The sequence below is a fragment of the Dipodomys spectabilis genome, unplaced genomic scaffold (assembly GCF_019054845.1).
Source record: "Dipodomys spectabilis isolate Male_0828 unplaced genomic scaffold, ASM1905484v1 ptg000297l, whole genome shotgun sequence".
NCBI lineage: Eukaryota > Metazoa > Chordata > Mammalia > Rodentia > Heteromyidae > Dipodomys > Dipodomys spectabilis.
The window spans coordinates 1,236,064-1,253,474 of NW_024870974.1; the positions used below are offsets into that span (position 1 = coordinate 1,236,064).

General features: G+C 37.3%; 1 protein-coding gene across 1 annotated transcript in view; it reads right to left on the bottom strand.

The window, feature by feature from the left end:
• Positions 1-668: 668 nt before the first annotated feature.
• The window catches only part of LOC122127057 (glutamyl aminopeptidase), an 82,840-nt gene continuing 66,097 nt past the window's right edge, over positions 669-17,411 (bottom strand). Inside the window, exons 14-20 of the mRNA XM_042701567.1 lie at positions 15,196-15,346; positions 14,178-14,251; positions 13,459-13,563; positions 13,126-13,296; positions 9,652-9,792; positions 2,432-2,510; positions 669-1,467 (exon numbers count right to left, since the gene is read on the bottom strand). Coding sequence (XP_042557501.1) covers positions 1,315-1,467; positions 2,432-2,510; positions 9,652-9,792; positions 13,126-13,296; positions 13,459-13,563; positions 14,178-14,251; positions 15,196-15,346 — 874 coding nt within the window. The 3' untranslated portion in view covers positions 669-1,314. The remainder of the gene's footprint in view (positions 1,468-2,431; positions 2,511-9,651; positions 9,793-13,125; positions 13,297-13,458; positions 13,564-14,177; positions 14,252-15,195; positions 15,347-17,411) is intronic.

Genomic DNA, 17,411 nt, shown 5'->3' on the forward strand with positions numbered 1-17,411 from the left:
AAGTTAAGATTGTTCTTGTACTCATGTCTTCAGTTCTTATCAAGCCAATCCCTAGTCACTCTATATTTCTGAAGGTTCCGACAAATTAAGATTTTCTGGGTGTAGCTGATTAGAGCCCAGGAATTTATCCTTTTCCTGGGTGTCAGGTGCCACTTGAGACATTTTCTGGCCACCAGCTTCTATAAAATTGATGTCTTTAATCAAATCATGCATATAAATCTGATCAGTGCTGTTCTGTATGGAATAGGATCTCAGGGTTTATATGGGAAATTTATCCATAAGAAGATACATCCTCAGGTATGCAGAGTCATGCTGGAGGTAGCCATGGGTTTGCACATGGTCACACTTAGATTGCTAGGTGAGGTCCAAGCTAAATTCTAATTCCATTTAGTTTTGTGGAATAATCGCTTTCTCTCTTTCCTGAACAGTTTCCAATTATTTAGTTTTTTTTTCCCTTAAAATCCATGGGGCATAGTTAAGCACTCTTTTTGCTCTAATTTCATAGCGTATTTGAAGGAGCTTTGTCAGGAATGGAATAAGAGGAAATAGTACCAGGCATGAAAAAGGCCAGGTTCTTCGAATCCTTTCTGTGACTTGCTCAATCATTTGGTGAAGGCGTCTATCATATTTATTCAAGAGTAAAGTGACAACTGGAAAATAATGCTTTGTGTCAAAGTAATAATTTAGATTTATTATTTTTTTTTAAAAAAGAGGTTTTGTGTTGATTTTATAAAAGCAAAGGCAACAGTCAGCCGTTTCTGTGGCTGATTCATTCAATCCTCGAGCAACGCTTAAAGCCAGGTTACCTTGGTAGGATTTAAAATAGTAAGACATATGTGAATAAGATGATATGAGATCTATATAATTCTGAATAATAAAATAAAGATTAAGATAATAATATGTCCCTTGAGTACTGATATTTAAACTTTAAAAATCAATCAAGAGAGATTAAGTGGTGTTTCTTTGGTACTAAAAATGTAAAGCTAATACCAAATTGTTCTATTTTCACAGATTTCAGATACAGAGTGATATTTAAGGACATTAAAAATGACTACGAAATTCTCTTCCATTTGTAAAGAATCTCCTATGAAGTATACTTAGAAGAAATCCCTGAGTATATTAAATACTCCATTAGTATCTTTCTTCATAAACAGAAAGGGATAATTTAAAGATTTTGCAAGATATACACAGTATTTAGCAAAAAAGCAGTATCCATTTAGAAGATTCTCTCTGCAGAGCTTGTAAATTAGATTACGAATGCTCAATAAGAGAAGCCACCAAGCCACAAAATTAAAATAGGACATTTTGAACACATTAGCTATTATTAGGTAAGTCAAGAAACCATCCTTTTATGGAGTCTCTATTTAGTTTTAGCCATTCAAGATTGTTTTTCACTGTTTCCAGCACTTGTTGTCTGGGTTTTTCTCCTGCACCAGCTTCTGGATATTTGGCAAAAAAGCTCTCCATCTAAAAATGAATGAGACATCATTAGGAACGTCACATGAAGCCCAAGTCTTCAGCATTCATTTGCAACCTGAATCAATTTTCTTCTTACAGGGAATTTAGTAGCCCATGAAACCACTAGCTAGATCTCTTGTAGCATTCAAGTGAGCCTTTCCTCTCAGATTAGCAATCATAACCAGGTGCCCTGGCTCACGCCTGTGGGCTGAGTCTGAGGATCCAAGTTGGAAGGCAGCAAAGGCAGGAAAGTCTGTTAGATTTTATCTTCAATTAGTCTGTGAAAAGCTACCAGTGGGACTGGTAGCTTTTTTTCAAGTGGAAGAGCACAGCCTTGAATGGAAAAGCTAAGGGACAATGCCCAGGCCCTGAGTTCAAGCCTCAGTACTGGCATAAAAATAAAAAAATATATGTTTACACTCAGCATCTGTATACCAGACAACTGGTCACACTATAAGACACACTGGCATATTAGAACTACAGCATGCCAGTGACGAGTGAGCTCATTTTTTTTTTTTAATTTTTTGTGTATTCTTCAAGGTGTTTCCTGGAGAATCTGACCCATGAAATGATGAGTTTGTCCTTGGGGTTTTTAAAAATTATTATTATACGTGCAATTCTCTTATGAAGGTCTTGTAAAACAAAAATCGGTTCAATTCTCCAAAAACTCATAACTTCATAATTACTTGTTATTCACAAAAATAAGATTGTGTATGTGTATGTGTGTGCGTGCCTGCGTGCGTGCGTGAGTGTGTGCATGCGTGCGTGAGTGTGTGTGTGTGTGTGTGTGTGTTGCTCATTTGAATTTCTTTCAGATTAGAAAAAAGCAATTGTTGTATTTGTTATAAGAATCATTGCCTTCCTGTTGTCTTCTGTGATTTTAATGAGAAAATGCCATTTCTAGATTTCTATTTGAGAAGTGAGTTTAATAGTCTTCTGTCCTGGGCAACTAGAAAAGAATTTTTCATCTTACCTGCCAGAGTTGTAACTCAGTGTTGAATGGCTCTGCAATAGTGACAATCCGGCCAAGGTTTCTGTCATTTAGTGTGTATCTAGAGAAATTTAGAAGAGCAAGAAGAAATCTAAGTGCCCAGAGCTTCACATTTTTTCTAGATGCAATCCTTTTTTAACTCATTCATTCATGAGATTATTCATTCATTCATTCATTTTTGCATGCTTTTCAAGGAAGTTAAATAAAGTGAGAAATCACATTTGTCTCAGATTAATTCTATTCAATGGAGGTTCTCCGTAAGTTCTGTGGGTTTTTTTTCTTTTTTTCTCTTTCTTTCTTTCTATCTATCTTTCTTTCTTTCTTCCTTTCTTTCTGTCTGTCTGTCTGTCATGGGGCTTGAACTCTCGGCCTGGGCGCTATATCTGAGCTCTTCAGCTCAAGGCTAATGCTTTATCATGTGAGCCACAACACCACTTCTGAGTTTCTGGTGGTTACTTGGAGATAAGAGTCTTGGACTTTCCTGTCTTAGCTGGCTTTGAACTGCAATCCTCAGATCTCAGCCTCTGCGTAGCTAGGATTACAGGTATGAGCCACCAGAACCCAGCAGTTCTGTGTTTCTTTTTGAACACAGATTCATACCACCTTCTCAAATGTTGTAGCCTGTCCATTATATTCTGCATATACATTCTTCTTTTCCTGAACATATAAACATTTAGGTAATGACTAGATAGCGCAACCCTCCCTCAAAGAAAGACGTATGCATGTGACTCAAAAACTTCCTTCTTCTTTTCCTTCCTTCCTTCTTTCCTACCTCTCCCTCCCTCTCTTTTCTTTCTCCTTCCTCCTTCCTTCTTTCCTTTCTTTTCTTCCTCTTTCTTTCCTTCATCTCTATTCCTTTCTTCCATCCTTCCTTCCTTTCTGCCAGCAGCAGGATTTGAACTCAGGGCCTCATACTCTAACTCGGCGTTCTTGCTCACAGCTGGTAGTCTATTACTTGAGACAAATCTCCATGCAGACACATATAAGCACACCTGTCTTCCTCCCATCACCTGTGTTTGTTGTTGTTTCTTGCCATTTTAAAAAATTAGTCAATTCCTTTTTTTCTGTTTTACATATTACGTATTTTGTGCCAGGACTGTAATTAAATTCAGGTCCTTGTGCTCTTGCTTAGCTCTTTTGTTCAAACCTTGTGTTCTAGCATTTGAGTCATCTCTTCATTTCTGGATTTTTTTGCTGATTAATTAGAGATAAAAGTCTCAGGAACCTGTCTGCCCAGGCTGGCTTCAACTGCGATCCTCATATCTCAGCCTCCTGAGTAGCTAGGATTACAGCATGAGCCACCGCACCTGGTTTACATATTAGTGTTCTCAATTCAAACCCAAACTTCTCATCAGCTCTTAAAGGTATTAACTATATTAAAATATCTTCCATTAAAAAAAGAAAATCCTTTTAATCTGACATTTTTCATTTTCTTACCACTCAGTAAAACTTGTAGAGGAATTTCCTTACTGACTCATTTATTGATTTTGCTCAGTTAGAGTCAGCCTTCATCAATCCAGTAAAATTCTTTCCAGTTACCGAGGACATTTTTTTTTAAACCGAGGCCTTTTATGTCACTGTATCTGTGGGACATTTTGCAGTCCTCAATTACTCAAATTAGGTGTACCTGACAAGGGCCCATACTGTCCTTAAAACACTCTTTCCCTTTACCACATAAGAGAGAAACAGAAGATCACACAGAACAAATCAACCCGTGTTCACTTTCTGCATAGCAGATGCTTCTAGAAGCCTAGGCATTACCCTTATCACCTTACTTTCAGTTCTCATTTTCAATCTACCACGAAGTTCCAATTGTCATTGCTTTTGTTGGCTCCTGTATACATACGCCTGTATTAGACCTTGAACTCATGGCCTTGCTCAAGGCTGGCACTCTCCCACTTGAGCCCCACCTCTACTTCTGGCTTTTTTGCTGGCTAATTAGAGATAAGAGTCTCATGGACTTTTCTGCCCAGGCTGGCTTTGAACTGTGATCCTCAGATCTCAGCTTCCTGAGTCTCTAGGATTACAGGTGTGAGCCAACAGCACCTGGCTATTGTCTCTTCATCTTTTACATTCTACGTCTGATCCACCTATCATTTTTTTAATTGTCAAGGTGATGTACAGTGGGGTTACAGTTACATAAGTAATGTAATAAGTACATTTCTTGTATAACTTGTTACCCCTCCCTCATTTTCCTCCCACTTTCCCACCCTATCATTGTCCTTTGCTGGGACTATTGTAATGGCTGCTTTCCTAAATCCATTCTGGCCCCAAATTGGTCTGCATTTCCCCTTATCATCAAAACTTTCTTTGCAAAGAAAAACTGATCATTTCCCTTTCCTCCTTAAAATTTTTTGATGCAGCTGAGTGCCGGTGGCTCACACCTATAATGCTAGGGACTTAGGAGGCTGAGATCTGAGGATTGCAATTTAAAGCCATCCCAAACAACAAAGTCCATCAGACGTTCATCACCAATAAACTACCTCCTTGAAAATGAAAAACCTGAAGCCAAGCCCTGGCTCAAATGGTAGAGCTCTTGTTTTGAGCATAAAAAGCTCAAGGACCGTGCCCAGGCCTTGAGTTCAAGTCCCAGTACCGGCACAAACAAAACAAAACAAAAAACTTCTAAAGATGTATTACTACTTAGAATGAAAGTCTACATCTTTAGATGACTCTGCAACACATAGTCTTTATCCTTTTTCTTTCTTCATAGGCTGCCAACCAGGAAGGTTCCCTTTCTGTGTTCCTCATTCATTCCTGGCCTTCTCCAGTTTTTCCATCACTTACTTACGGACGCCATCCCCATCCATCTTTTATTTTCCATTTTGTTAGCTTCCTCGTTACATTATTCCAGTGCACCCTGAATCGCTTCTATGGGTAGTTACTACTGCGTGTGTGTGTGTGTGTGTGTGTGTGTGTGTGTGTGTGTGTGTGTGTGTGTTTGTGTGTGTGTAGCAGTACCACAGCTTGAACTCAAGCTCTCACTGGGCATTGGCTTCATTGCTTAGAGCTGATGTTCTACCACCTGAACCATGCCTTCCATTCAGCCTGGTTCCCCTGGTTAATTGAAGATGGAGTCTCTCATGCTTTCCTTCCTGGATTTGATTTTGAACCTCCATCTTCAGGTCCATCTAGGATTATAGGCATGAGCCCATGCTACCCAGCTTAGTTTTTTACCATTTTAAATATACATGCATTTGTGTGACTCTTTTAATGTTTGTCTCCATTTCAAAGCTCTAAACTTTTCGAAGACAAAGGCATAATCTGATTTTTCCTCCCACTGGCATTCCCAATGCCAAACATAATGCCTAGCACATAGTAGGAGCCCAACATGACTTGCTGGATGAGTCCTAATTTAAATGAGCTACTAGTTTTTATCTCTTATACTAGCAAGGGTATACAAAAATATCACTATAAGGGCTGGGAATGTGGCTTAGTGGTACTTGCCTGGCATGCATGAAGCCCTGGGTTCAATTCCTCAGTACCACATAAAAGGAAAAATATGGAAGTGGTGCTGTGGCTCAAGTGGTAGAGCGCTAGCCTTGAGCACAGAGAGGCTCAAGGACAGTAACAAGGCCCTGAGTTCAAGCTCCAGGACCAGCCAAAAAAAAAATCACTATAAAAAAAAGTTGAAAAAGATAAGGCAGTTATTAAGAAAATTTTTCCTAGATCAGAATTCTGCAGCATTTATCAGAAACCTTAAAAATAAATCTTTTAACCCAATAGTATTATTTGTATCCTAAACATATTATTTCAAAGATATTGTTCATCAATACAGTATTTCCAGTTGTGGGGCGAAAGACGGAGATTGGCTAAGAAAAGAAGAATAAGTCTATATATTTAAATGCTATTAGATCATTAAAAACAAAATTGAAAAAACAAACTGGGAGGTGATGGGAAGGGATGGGAAGGGGAAACAAAGGAGGAAGCAACAATGGTTGATAAGAAATGTTCTCATTATCTTGCCCATGTAATTGTAACTCCTCTGTACAATATTTTTACAATAAAAAATCATTAAAAAAAAAACAAAAACAAACTCTAAGACCAGAAATGACCTTCACAATATGGGATCATGTAGAAATATAACAAATTATAAAATACTCAAATATATGTGAAATATATATTCATTAAAAATAAATGAACAAAGAGCCACAGAAAAACAAAAATAATAATGTAGCAATAGAAGTTATTCTTAAGCAATTTCATTGTAGGTAATTTAAATATACTTCTTATTGCTTATCTGCATGTGCTTATCACATATCAGTTCTAGAATAAGAATATGGGAACTTAAAAAAGAAAATATAGTAAGATGCTGACATGAGATGCCACCAATGGAAAAAAATCTGCTAATTTCATGTAATAAGACAATTTTTCAATAACCTATAATTCTACAGTATTCCTCTCTGCTTTGTTCCTAATGATTAAAATGTAAAGAGAATATTTGAGAGCTGGCAGTAAATAGATTAAATAAAAATTACAGCTAGCGGGGCATAGGTGGCTCATTCTTATAATCCTAGCTACTCAGGAGGATGAGATCTGAGGATCACAATTTGAAGCCATCCAGGGCAGAGAAGTTCATGAGACTCTTATCTCCAATAAACTATTCAGAAAAAGCAAGAAGTGGCACTGTGGCTCAAGTGGTAGAGCACTAACCTTCAGCACAAAGAGGCTCAGGGAAAGCGCTTAGGCCATGAGTTCAAGCCCCCCGACCAACAAAAAGAAAAAAAAAAAACACTACAGCTACCTATTTGAATACTAGAAATGTGAAAACAGAAGCCCCTATCGTATCAAGTGTAGAAAACAAAGGAAAATAGGCAGTGAATTTATCATAATGGTTATTTCTGAAACTAAAATCAGAATTTATTATATGTTAAATCATTTGAAAAGTTTTATAAAATTATCTTTTTGGACTTCATACTTATATAAGCATTATATTATTTCATTCAAAGGAAATTTTGAATTTCTTTTGAACAACGTAATGGGTATATACAAAAACCTTTATTTAAATTACTTTATTTTTAAGATAAAATTTACATGGTTTCAGTTACAAATGTAACTGATCAGTAAGTGAAGGAAAATGAAAGTAAATAACAGACACACATGTTCAAAAATTAAGATGGCTTGATTTTCATCCATAGTCAAACTACAATCTAAGGATTACATCATACTATTGCCTTGTTGGGTTTATTCAACCTCATAATTTTACTTAAGCATTCAGTAGAATAAACAAAAACAAAGAATAATCTTCAAAATATCTTTGGAACTGGGATTAAGGTTCAAAGTAGCAAGGACACATAGTGACCTGCCATTACTGTTATAAGACTCACATGATAGAATCTTTGTAAAAGTCAATTGGTTTATTTTAGAGTGGCAGTAAATTGTTCAGAAGCAGAGGCATCCTGAGACTGGGAAAAATGTTCAAGACTTTTGCCTTAGACAAGTTCTTCAGGGAACACATTCGATTCAAGTCAAGAATAATTGATATTTTTGTGAAACTGTCAGATGTGGTTATTGTAGAACTTTGTGGCTAGGCCATTTGAACTAATACTTCATAAAAATTAAATAATTGGACTATGAAGAAATTCTGAAGGCCTGTTGTGAGGGCTTTGGAACTAGCTCTGAAAAAGGTTTATCCGTTTAGTTTTCCTGGAAAAAAATCAGTTTATTCAGTCTCATACATTTACTTTAAGGTTAATGTTAATGATCTCTATGACAAAGTACAATCTATTTTTCCTTTTAAAATTTAAGGTGTTATAATAATCTAATTTTTGAAAATGGAAAAGATTCATTATTTCAAACAAATCACATCAGAGCTATTCAAACAGGCCTTGAGAAATGTCCTATTTAATTAAAAAATACATGGATGACCATTTTATTTTGCAAAATAAAATATTATCCACTTATATGTTCACAATTCTAAAGCAAGCATTGTCTTTCCTCCACATGAGTTTCTTACAATCATGCACTGAAAAAAGAGTTTTAGCTGCATGTAGTGGCTCATGCCTGTAACCATGGCTACTCAGGTGATCAGGAGGACCACAGTTTAAGACCAGCCCAGGAGACATCTCATAAGACTTCATGTCAACCTATAAACTTCTGGCAGGGTGACATATGCCTGACATATTCCAAACTGAGAGTAAACAGGAATGCAGTCTAGACCCTCCCATGCAAAAAAGACCATATTCAAAATAATAACATAAAAGGAAATCATAAAAGCAAAACAATGTGGAGAGGAACACTGAGTTTGAACTCCAGTTCTGGCGGGGAGGGGGAAGAATTCAAAATGAATGGTGCTAGCTTCCATAATATAAATTGTTGTGACTAGATAAGTTTTCCTCCCCACCCCCTCTCCCCAAGTCCTGGGGCTTGCATTCAGGGCCTGGCCACTGTTCCTGAGTTTTCTTTTGCTCTACTACTTGAGCCATAGAGCCCCTTCTGGCTTTTCTTTTTATATGGTACTAAGGAATCGAACCCAGGGCTTCATGCATGCTAGGCAAGCATTCTACCACTAAGCCATATTCCCAGCCCACAGATAACAAGTTCTTAATAGTTTGATTTGCTCATAAACCAAGGATTCTGTTGAAATAACTATAAACAGACAGGTAATGTGTATTCAATGCACACACACACGGGCATGCACAGATCAGTCTTCAGAGATAGATAAATTCACTAGTCATAAGAATAGAAAAGGCAAAAATCAATCACAACTAAGCAAAAGAAATCTTGGTTGAGAGCTAGAGATATCGTGTGGATCTCAGAAGGAAGGAAATACAGGTGGACACAAGAGTGCCACAGAAACAGGACAGAAAAAAGAAGAGAATGAAAAGCTGGAAATGTAGTTGATATTTCTCACAAGGCAAGTTGAGTGAATCTCATTTAGTTTACAGCAGAGATTAATTAAGAACTATGAACCTGGAATTATGCCAGGTATTAGCACAGTAAAAAGAATTATATTTAGCTTGTTTTGACCAAACTACAAATAATATATTTTAGTCATCTTTCCACATTTCAGGACCTCATGCATCAGTTGGAAACAATAATCTCCAGAAGAATAATTATGCTTAAAATTAGCATACTCACCACTGATAATATGCCATTTCAGATATGGTATAGTATCAGGGAGAGTATACTAAGGAGAAAAAGAAGGGGACTGGAGATAGTCTCAAACAAAGGGAACAACTGGCCATTACTAATCAGCCCACCTGTTCACTAGATAGTCCCAGTTGAGCTGTACCCAATTCCAGGCCATTGTCTTCCCATAGCTGTTATAGGAGATATATCGGATGACTGTGAACACATCCTGAGATTTAATAAGGTTCGGGTCCTTGAGCAATTCCAAATACCTATGAAAAGCCAAACAGAAAAACAGATAACCTCAAAGTTTTCATTTTCACTCTTAGCTAAATATGAATGAGCATAACTTTCCTGTCAGTTCTTGAAGCACCAACAGACAAAGTGAATTAAATGTGACAAGGAGGGAAAGACAATAAAAACTCCCTGATATGTTTAACTGTTTTTGAATAATAACATCTGGTTTTGAGGACTAGAAGAACAGGAAAAATGAATCATTGTGGAAATATTAACCCAATAAAACAGAGAAAATTAATGACTGGTTTTTAGCATTTATTGAATAGAAACATTTTACTCACTTATTAGCCCACTAAATTGAAAAAAAAAAAAAAACCTAGCAAGTTAAAGCACTTAAGCTCTTGTTTGCTGTGAATAAACTTAAAATTTGTCTGCTCTTCTCTACATTGCAAGAAACAGCCTTCTAATATAACCTATGTAAATAGCTTAGCTGACTATGATTGCAGCATAACACAAATAGTTCAAGAGAAATTAAATGACCAAAGGGAGAGATTTTACCACTCTAATGTTATAGTTTTATCTAAAATTCCAACTGTAACCAAAGCATATTGTCATGAGAAAAGTGTTTCCAAGCAAGAGCAATACATATTTTAATCACCGTGAAACAGACCCTTTGTGAACAGATTACATATTGCTAATAGATCAGATATATTTTCATACTCTGCTAGTCTTCTTTTTATGTGACTTCCTACTCATTGGCCTGGCTCATTCATATGTTTAGGGAGATTAAGAGATAATAGCTCCAACAAAGGGCTCACTGTTTAACTTCTTCAGTTGTGGGATAGTTTTGAGAGCCAACCTCAGTCAAAAACGAAAAGATAAATTATTTCTTGTGTTTCTATCAATCCATCAATATCATATCAATCCATCTGTCACACTGACTCATCTCCCAATAGTGTGGGAACAATTACATAGGAATTAGATACTACCTTTTATGTGCTTGCAATTGTGTAGGCAAACCTACACACACTCACCTGCAATTGACTATAGATATGTACCCTAAGTGAGAGACTAGAGAAAGATCAAGCTCTAAGGGGAGTCCACGCTATTTGGGAAGCTGGAAAACACAACTCCCTTTCACCCTTAGAGGAAAAAAAGTCTGCAGTTCAGTCTCAACCCTTGCATTAGGTCCAACATGGATGATATGGGAGAATGACCATGTGCGTGTCCTAAGCAAGGTAAAGTGAACGTATGCATGAGTTTGCAGGCACGGTTCTAGGCCTTTTAACTTGTGCACTGTGTAGAGGACCTAGACATTTCTTCTCGATAAGATTTCGAGGGGATACAGAAAGGACTGCTGGGAAGACAAAAGTGCTACACAGCACAGGTAACTCCAGGACCAGATCAGATGACAAATGCCACACTTTCAACTCTGGAAGACAGAACATGTTCCAGCAAGAAAAACCTAGTGGGCTCTGATCCAGGACCCCAAGCTGGGGAGAAGATCCATAAAGCAAAACCTCAAAGATAGCAGAGATGTGTCCATCACTCCTCAATGGCTTCTGTGACTTGTATAGGAAGAACATAGCAATGGAAAGAACTCTAGACAGAACATTTATTCTAACAGACTATGTAGTTTAAAGATCAATTTCAAAATGAGGCTGGCAAACAAAACTAGTGTGCAATATTTGTTTCTGTCACACTGGCTCATCTCCCAGTAGCATGGGAACACTCATATAGGAACTAGATACTACCTTTTGTGTGCTTGTCATTGTGTAGGCAAACCTACACACATTCATCTGCAAGACAGCACATTTATCATAGGATTCAGATAAGAAAGCAATTCTAGCAAAGCCTGACTACATCCCAGACTTGTTTGCAAAACTTCCTTTAGGCCAAATCAGAGTCTGTATATGGTTGAAATAACACATTGTGGGACATATTGTTTCCAAATAAAAAAAAAACAGTGACAGCATGCAGTAAAACAATATTTTTTTCTGGTAGGTGTTATAAGGTATGGGCACTTGTTTTCCATCTTGGAGAGAATACCTCAGCATGTATTGAACTAGAAACTGCACTGGGGTGGTGAGCCCTTTGATTTCTGTGTAATTTAGCTTCCATCTCTTAGTTTGCAAGAGTCTTACTAAATCATTTAGCATGTACCAACTGCTTTTATAGATGCAATCAGTACAATGCCATAAGGTAATGGGTTACAGCAATGTGTTGGTAGATGTCAAGAGGAACATTTTTTTATGTAATTTTAATTAAATTTATTTTAAATAATACATACTATATGTAAAATATATTATATATGTATATATATTAAATATATGCATATATTAAATATACATTATATATATAAAATATATATACATATATATATGGTGTGCTTGATTGCTAGACACTCAATACATTGAGCAGGACAGAATAGAAGGGCCCCAGGTTTGAACTAAATGTTGAGGCATTGCTCATGACTGGAAATGATCTACTGTCACATGGGATTATACTTCTGTATTTTTCAACTTATTTATTTATTTATGTTCATTATGGAGCTTGAATTCAGGGCCTAGGTGCTATCCCTCAACTCTTTTGTTCAAAGCTAATGCTCTAGCCATTTAAGCCACAACTCCACTTCTAGTTTTCTGGTGATTAACTGTAGATAAGCATCTCACAAACTTTTCTTCCAGGGCTTAATTTGAACTGTCATCCTCAGATCTCAGCATCCTGAATAGCTAGGTCTACAGGTGTGAGCCACCAGCACCCAGCTTTATTTCTATCTGTTTTATACCAATATTACATCTTGAAAATATTTTATTTACTTATTTGTTATTATTTTTTTTGTTGTTGGTCATGGGGCTTGAACTCTGGGCCTGGGCGCTGTCCCTCAGCTCTTCAGCTCAGTGCTAGTGCTCTACCACTTGAGCCACAGCACCACTTCTGGCTTTTTCTGTTTATGTGGTGCTGAAGAATCCAACCCAAGGCCTCATGCATGCAAGGCAAATACTCAATCACCGAACCACCTTTCCAGCCTTTATTTTATTTCTTATAAAATATGTTAATAGAGGGATGGGAAGGTGGCTTAGTGGTAGAGTGCTTGCCTTGCATGCATGAAGCCCTGGGTGCGATTTCTCAGCAGCACATAAGCAGAAAAAGCCAGAAGTGGCGCTGTGGCTCAAGAGAGGGAGTTTTTTTGAAAAGTAGAGTTTTAGAGAGACCATGACATGTAAACTATTGAACATTATGCACATAGGTAAAATTAAAGCCCAGCTTGGGCTGGGAATGAAGCTCAGAGGTTGAAGCACTTGTCTGGTATTCCTGAGGCCTTAGGTTCATTCCTTAGCACTGTAAAAAGAAACAAGCAACCTTACCTTGCCAAAAGAGTAACATTTTTCACGGATGCTAAACCATAGAGCAGCTTTTCTTTTTCTTGAGCCAATGAGGTTTTCTGGTATTGAGCTAGAGTATAATTCCATGAAGTCTCATTGCCAGACGTTTGCATACCATACCGATAGGCCAGAAGCCTGAGGTTCACAGGAATGCTAGGAGAAAAAAGAGCATTTCAGAGATGTCATATCATCATTGCTCAGGTTAAAGTCTTCTTGAAGTGAACGTAAGATTGATTCTGATTACATAAAATAATATGTATCAAATGAACTCCAGGAAATGGAAAGAAAATAAAAGAAAACAAGATTGACAGTCACCTTCCATGTCCAGCAATCCAACTCTGAAATAACTGTGAAGCATTGTTGAGGGTTTCCCTGTCTCCCATCTTACACGCAAACCCCAGCACAGAGGCCCGGAGCAACCTTCAAAGAACAAACCAACACCAAGTCACGGCCTCTAAACACTTTCCAACCTGTCTTAAGACACACCAACCCATGTTAAAGAAATCTCAGTGAGAGATTATGTTAAGTGAAAAGTCAGACACAGAAAGACAAGAGAATACATGTTTTCTCATATATTACAAGTTAGATCTAAATTATACAGATAGACATAACCGTATAAAGATCATGTGTAGCTGGACCCAACCAACATAAGTGAAGTGGTTTATGTAGGGGTGAATTCCAATGGTGTAACTCCTTTGAAAACTAACTTACGGTATCACAACATGAGTATCAGGAAGCTGGAAGGTGTGTTAGGGGGATGGAGGGGTGAAATGGAGGGGAGGGAGGGTAGACACAGGGAGAGAAGAATGGTGGGCAAATGTAGTTATAATGTTCAACGTACATGGAAAGAGAAATGTTGGGGGACGGGTGGCGTTGGGAGAGATGGTGGATGTAGATGGTGGATAGAAGGGCTGACACTGATTGAGATGCATTGTACTCACAAATTGACGTGTTGAACTGAAACCCCATTGTACAACTACTTAAAAATATTTTTTAAAAAAATGGAGTGAGAAGTAAAAAAGGTGAAAAATAACTTAGTGATGTGGCTGCCGGTATCTTCCCATGTCAGACTGTCGGCAATGGGCTTCACTTGACTTCGGAAGTATTCCTGAAACAGAAGGATGGTGGAGCATGAGGAACCATTTAGTCCTTATCCCTCTCCCATTAGGGTCATCTGCAGCCTTGATGTAACCTTTCCATCCAAGTTGGACACTGGTGGCTCAGGCCTGTAATCCTAGCTACATAGGAGGCTGAGATCTGCAGATAAAAGTCCAAGAGATATCTTGCAGATAAAAGTCCAGTTAACCAGCAAAAAAGCTGGAAAAGGAGGAGTGACTCAAGTAGAAGAGTGCCAGCCTTGAACAGAAAAGCTAAGGGACAGGGCTCAGGGCCTAAGCTTTAACTTTTCAGTTCAAGGCTAGCATTCTACCATTTGATCCACACTTCTGCTTCTGGCTTTATTTTTGGTGATTAATTGTAGAGAAGACTATCATGGGCTTTCCAGCAGGGGCTGTGTTTGAACCACAATCTTTACATCTCAGCTTCCTGTGTAGTTAGGATTACAGACATGGGCCGCTGCCACCTGACTAAGCTAGAGATTTTATAGCCAGAATTTGTTTAAAATTACGAGCATCCTTGTCAAAGTGCTACATAAACCACAAAGCAAAGAAAAGGTATGAAGAATTACCATCTGTTAATAAAATCCTGGTGTAGAAATACCAGCAGTAACAATGAGAAAATATTGTATTTTGGTAACAGAGATAAAAGCCATTTAAGATAGGTTCTAGTCAGAACCTTTCAAGAAAACATTAATAATTGGATTCCTTCTAATGCTGAAATACATACTTTTGTGCAGCAGGTTGAACTACAAATACTGATTCATTTCAAATGAAAGAGAAAAGACAGGCTTTCTGCCCTCATTAGTCTAATTAATCACTGTACTTTTCTTTTGCTTTCATTTGATGGGAAAATATGCATTGGGTTCCCCAGGAACAAATTCACTCCAAGGTCACCCTATTTCTAAACATGATACCATTTTAGCATTCACATCACCTCAATCACTGGATAAAGCTCTCTATCATCTTCAAACATGCTAATGATGTAGGTAACTGCTGAGATGGCCCTCTGCCAGGGTAAAAAGTCCTCTTCCTTTTGAAGATACCTGGTCAAGTTGAGAGCCAACTTGTAATCTAGATGCTGAGCTCTGAGAAAGAAAAAAGTGCACAATGAATTAAAAAAGACAGAGTTTAGTTTCCATTCAATTGAAAGAACTAACAATCCTAACAGATTGTTCAAAAGGCTACATTAGTACAAAGTAAAATAATGTAGTCATTTGTAATGAGAGAGATAGAATAAGATATACATTTGAAAAGTCACTGTAGCAAAACTTTAGATGACACAAAAGCCAGTTTGCTACAATAGTTAAGTGAGGAATAATAATTTTTAAAAGTTAAGCTCATAAATTAATATACAATTATCATATACAAATAGTATAACATACACTTTCAATATATCATTGTAGTGTGTTATGTTGAAATTATTTAATTGTACATAAAAAGAAAGCATTGGTCACAGTATTGGTGAATCATAAGTGCTTAAAACATTAAAATTAAGATTATGTTTCTCTTTGTAATAGCTCCTTTCTCAGACATTTCCCAATACTCTTCACAATCAAAACTATTTTCCCTTTCAGAAAGTTTGAAGATACTATTGACATTCTAATGCTTAAGGAGCCTAACTTTAGCCTTCTTTGAAGGAATTTCAGAAACCTATTACAGATCCTATTCAGGAACCTATTATAGTTCTAGTTTTAGTATAGTTTTGAGGAATAGTAGATAGAAATTCTGCTTTTCAGCAGTGTATTTTGACTCTTAGGACAAATGTTAACATGTTAAGATAATTAAATGATCATTGTGTGCTATTTTGATTGGGACCATTTTCAAAATAGGGAAATAATGCAATCATGTCTTGATTTCTCCCCTAAGATTTTTAGAGAACAAACTAGTGTCAGAGAAATATGTAGGAGGAGGGGGCGGGAAGGGATGGGAAGGGGAAACAAAGGAGGAGGCAGCAATGCTTGATAAGAAATGTTCTCATTACCTTGCCCATGTAATTGTAACCCCTCTGTATGGTATTTTCACAATAAAAAAGAGAACTATGTAGGAATCATACATAACATGATATGATTTGTCCTGAGGACAGACAATGCAGAGCATGTCTTCATTTCCCAGAGCTGATTTCTTTCTTTCTTTTATCTCACTTCCTGCACTTTCTCAGAGAGTTTCTATTCTGTATTATTCAACCTTCTTTAATAAAAGTAGAAATACCTTTGAGAAATGGATTGTTTTATTGAGAATGTTTGTTAACAACCCTTGAAGAATCTCGTACCCAAGTAGATGTAACATTTATATACAACCAATATTTTCTCAACATTTGTAGAGTAGCTATCTTTCTGGGGATAAAATTAGTGAGGAGCCTCAGGAAAGTTTAGGACAAATAATAGATTCTTCTATCAAGAAACCAGAGAGGCTATTTCTAAAAGGTAAGAGGGTTCAGGTGAATGAGCTATGGTTACAAAAGCCAAAAGAATGATCTATCAGATGAAAGCAATCCAGTGATCCAAAGTTGTGACTAAATGCTATATACTATCTGGTGCCTTGTTTTTCCTAATATACCTTACAGATATGCAATAGTTCTCTTTTGGCATCATCGCTTTTCTCGAAGTTTGAGTTCCAGAGCCCAAATACTGGATGGAAACTGAATTGTTTGTGGATAGTACTTTGAGAAAGAAGTGGATGGATATTTCATTCCCCACAAAGAATGCCATTCTGCAGTTTTTTCCATGACACCCAAGGGCATCTGGTATCAGAAGAACAACAGTATCATCTGGAACCTCCAGTAGTCTCAGATTTGAGCACAAGTCATCAGCACCTGATAGATATGGGAGAAATGATCTAGCCCTGCTTGCATAGTTTCTCATCCAGTTTGGGGGTAAGGTCCAGAATGTACGCTACCTACAAGTTCCTAGGTAGTTCAGATATGCCCATGTTAAGAAATGGCTTTTAGGTCTGGTGCCAGTGGAATCCCAGCTACCAAGCAGACTGAGATCCGAGGATCAAATCTCAATGTCAGCCTGGGCAGGAAAGTCTGTGAGACTCTTATTTCCAATAAATTAATCCCCAAAAAGCCAGAAATAGAGGTAGGAAAGTCTGTGAGACTCTTATTTCCAATAAATTAATCCCCAAAAAGCCAGAAATAGAGTTGTGGTT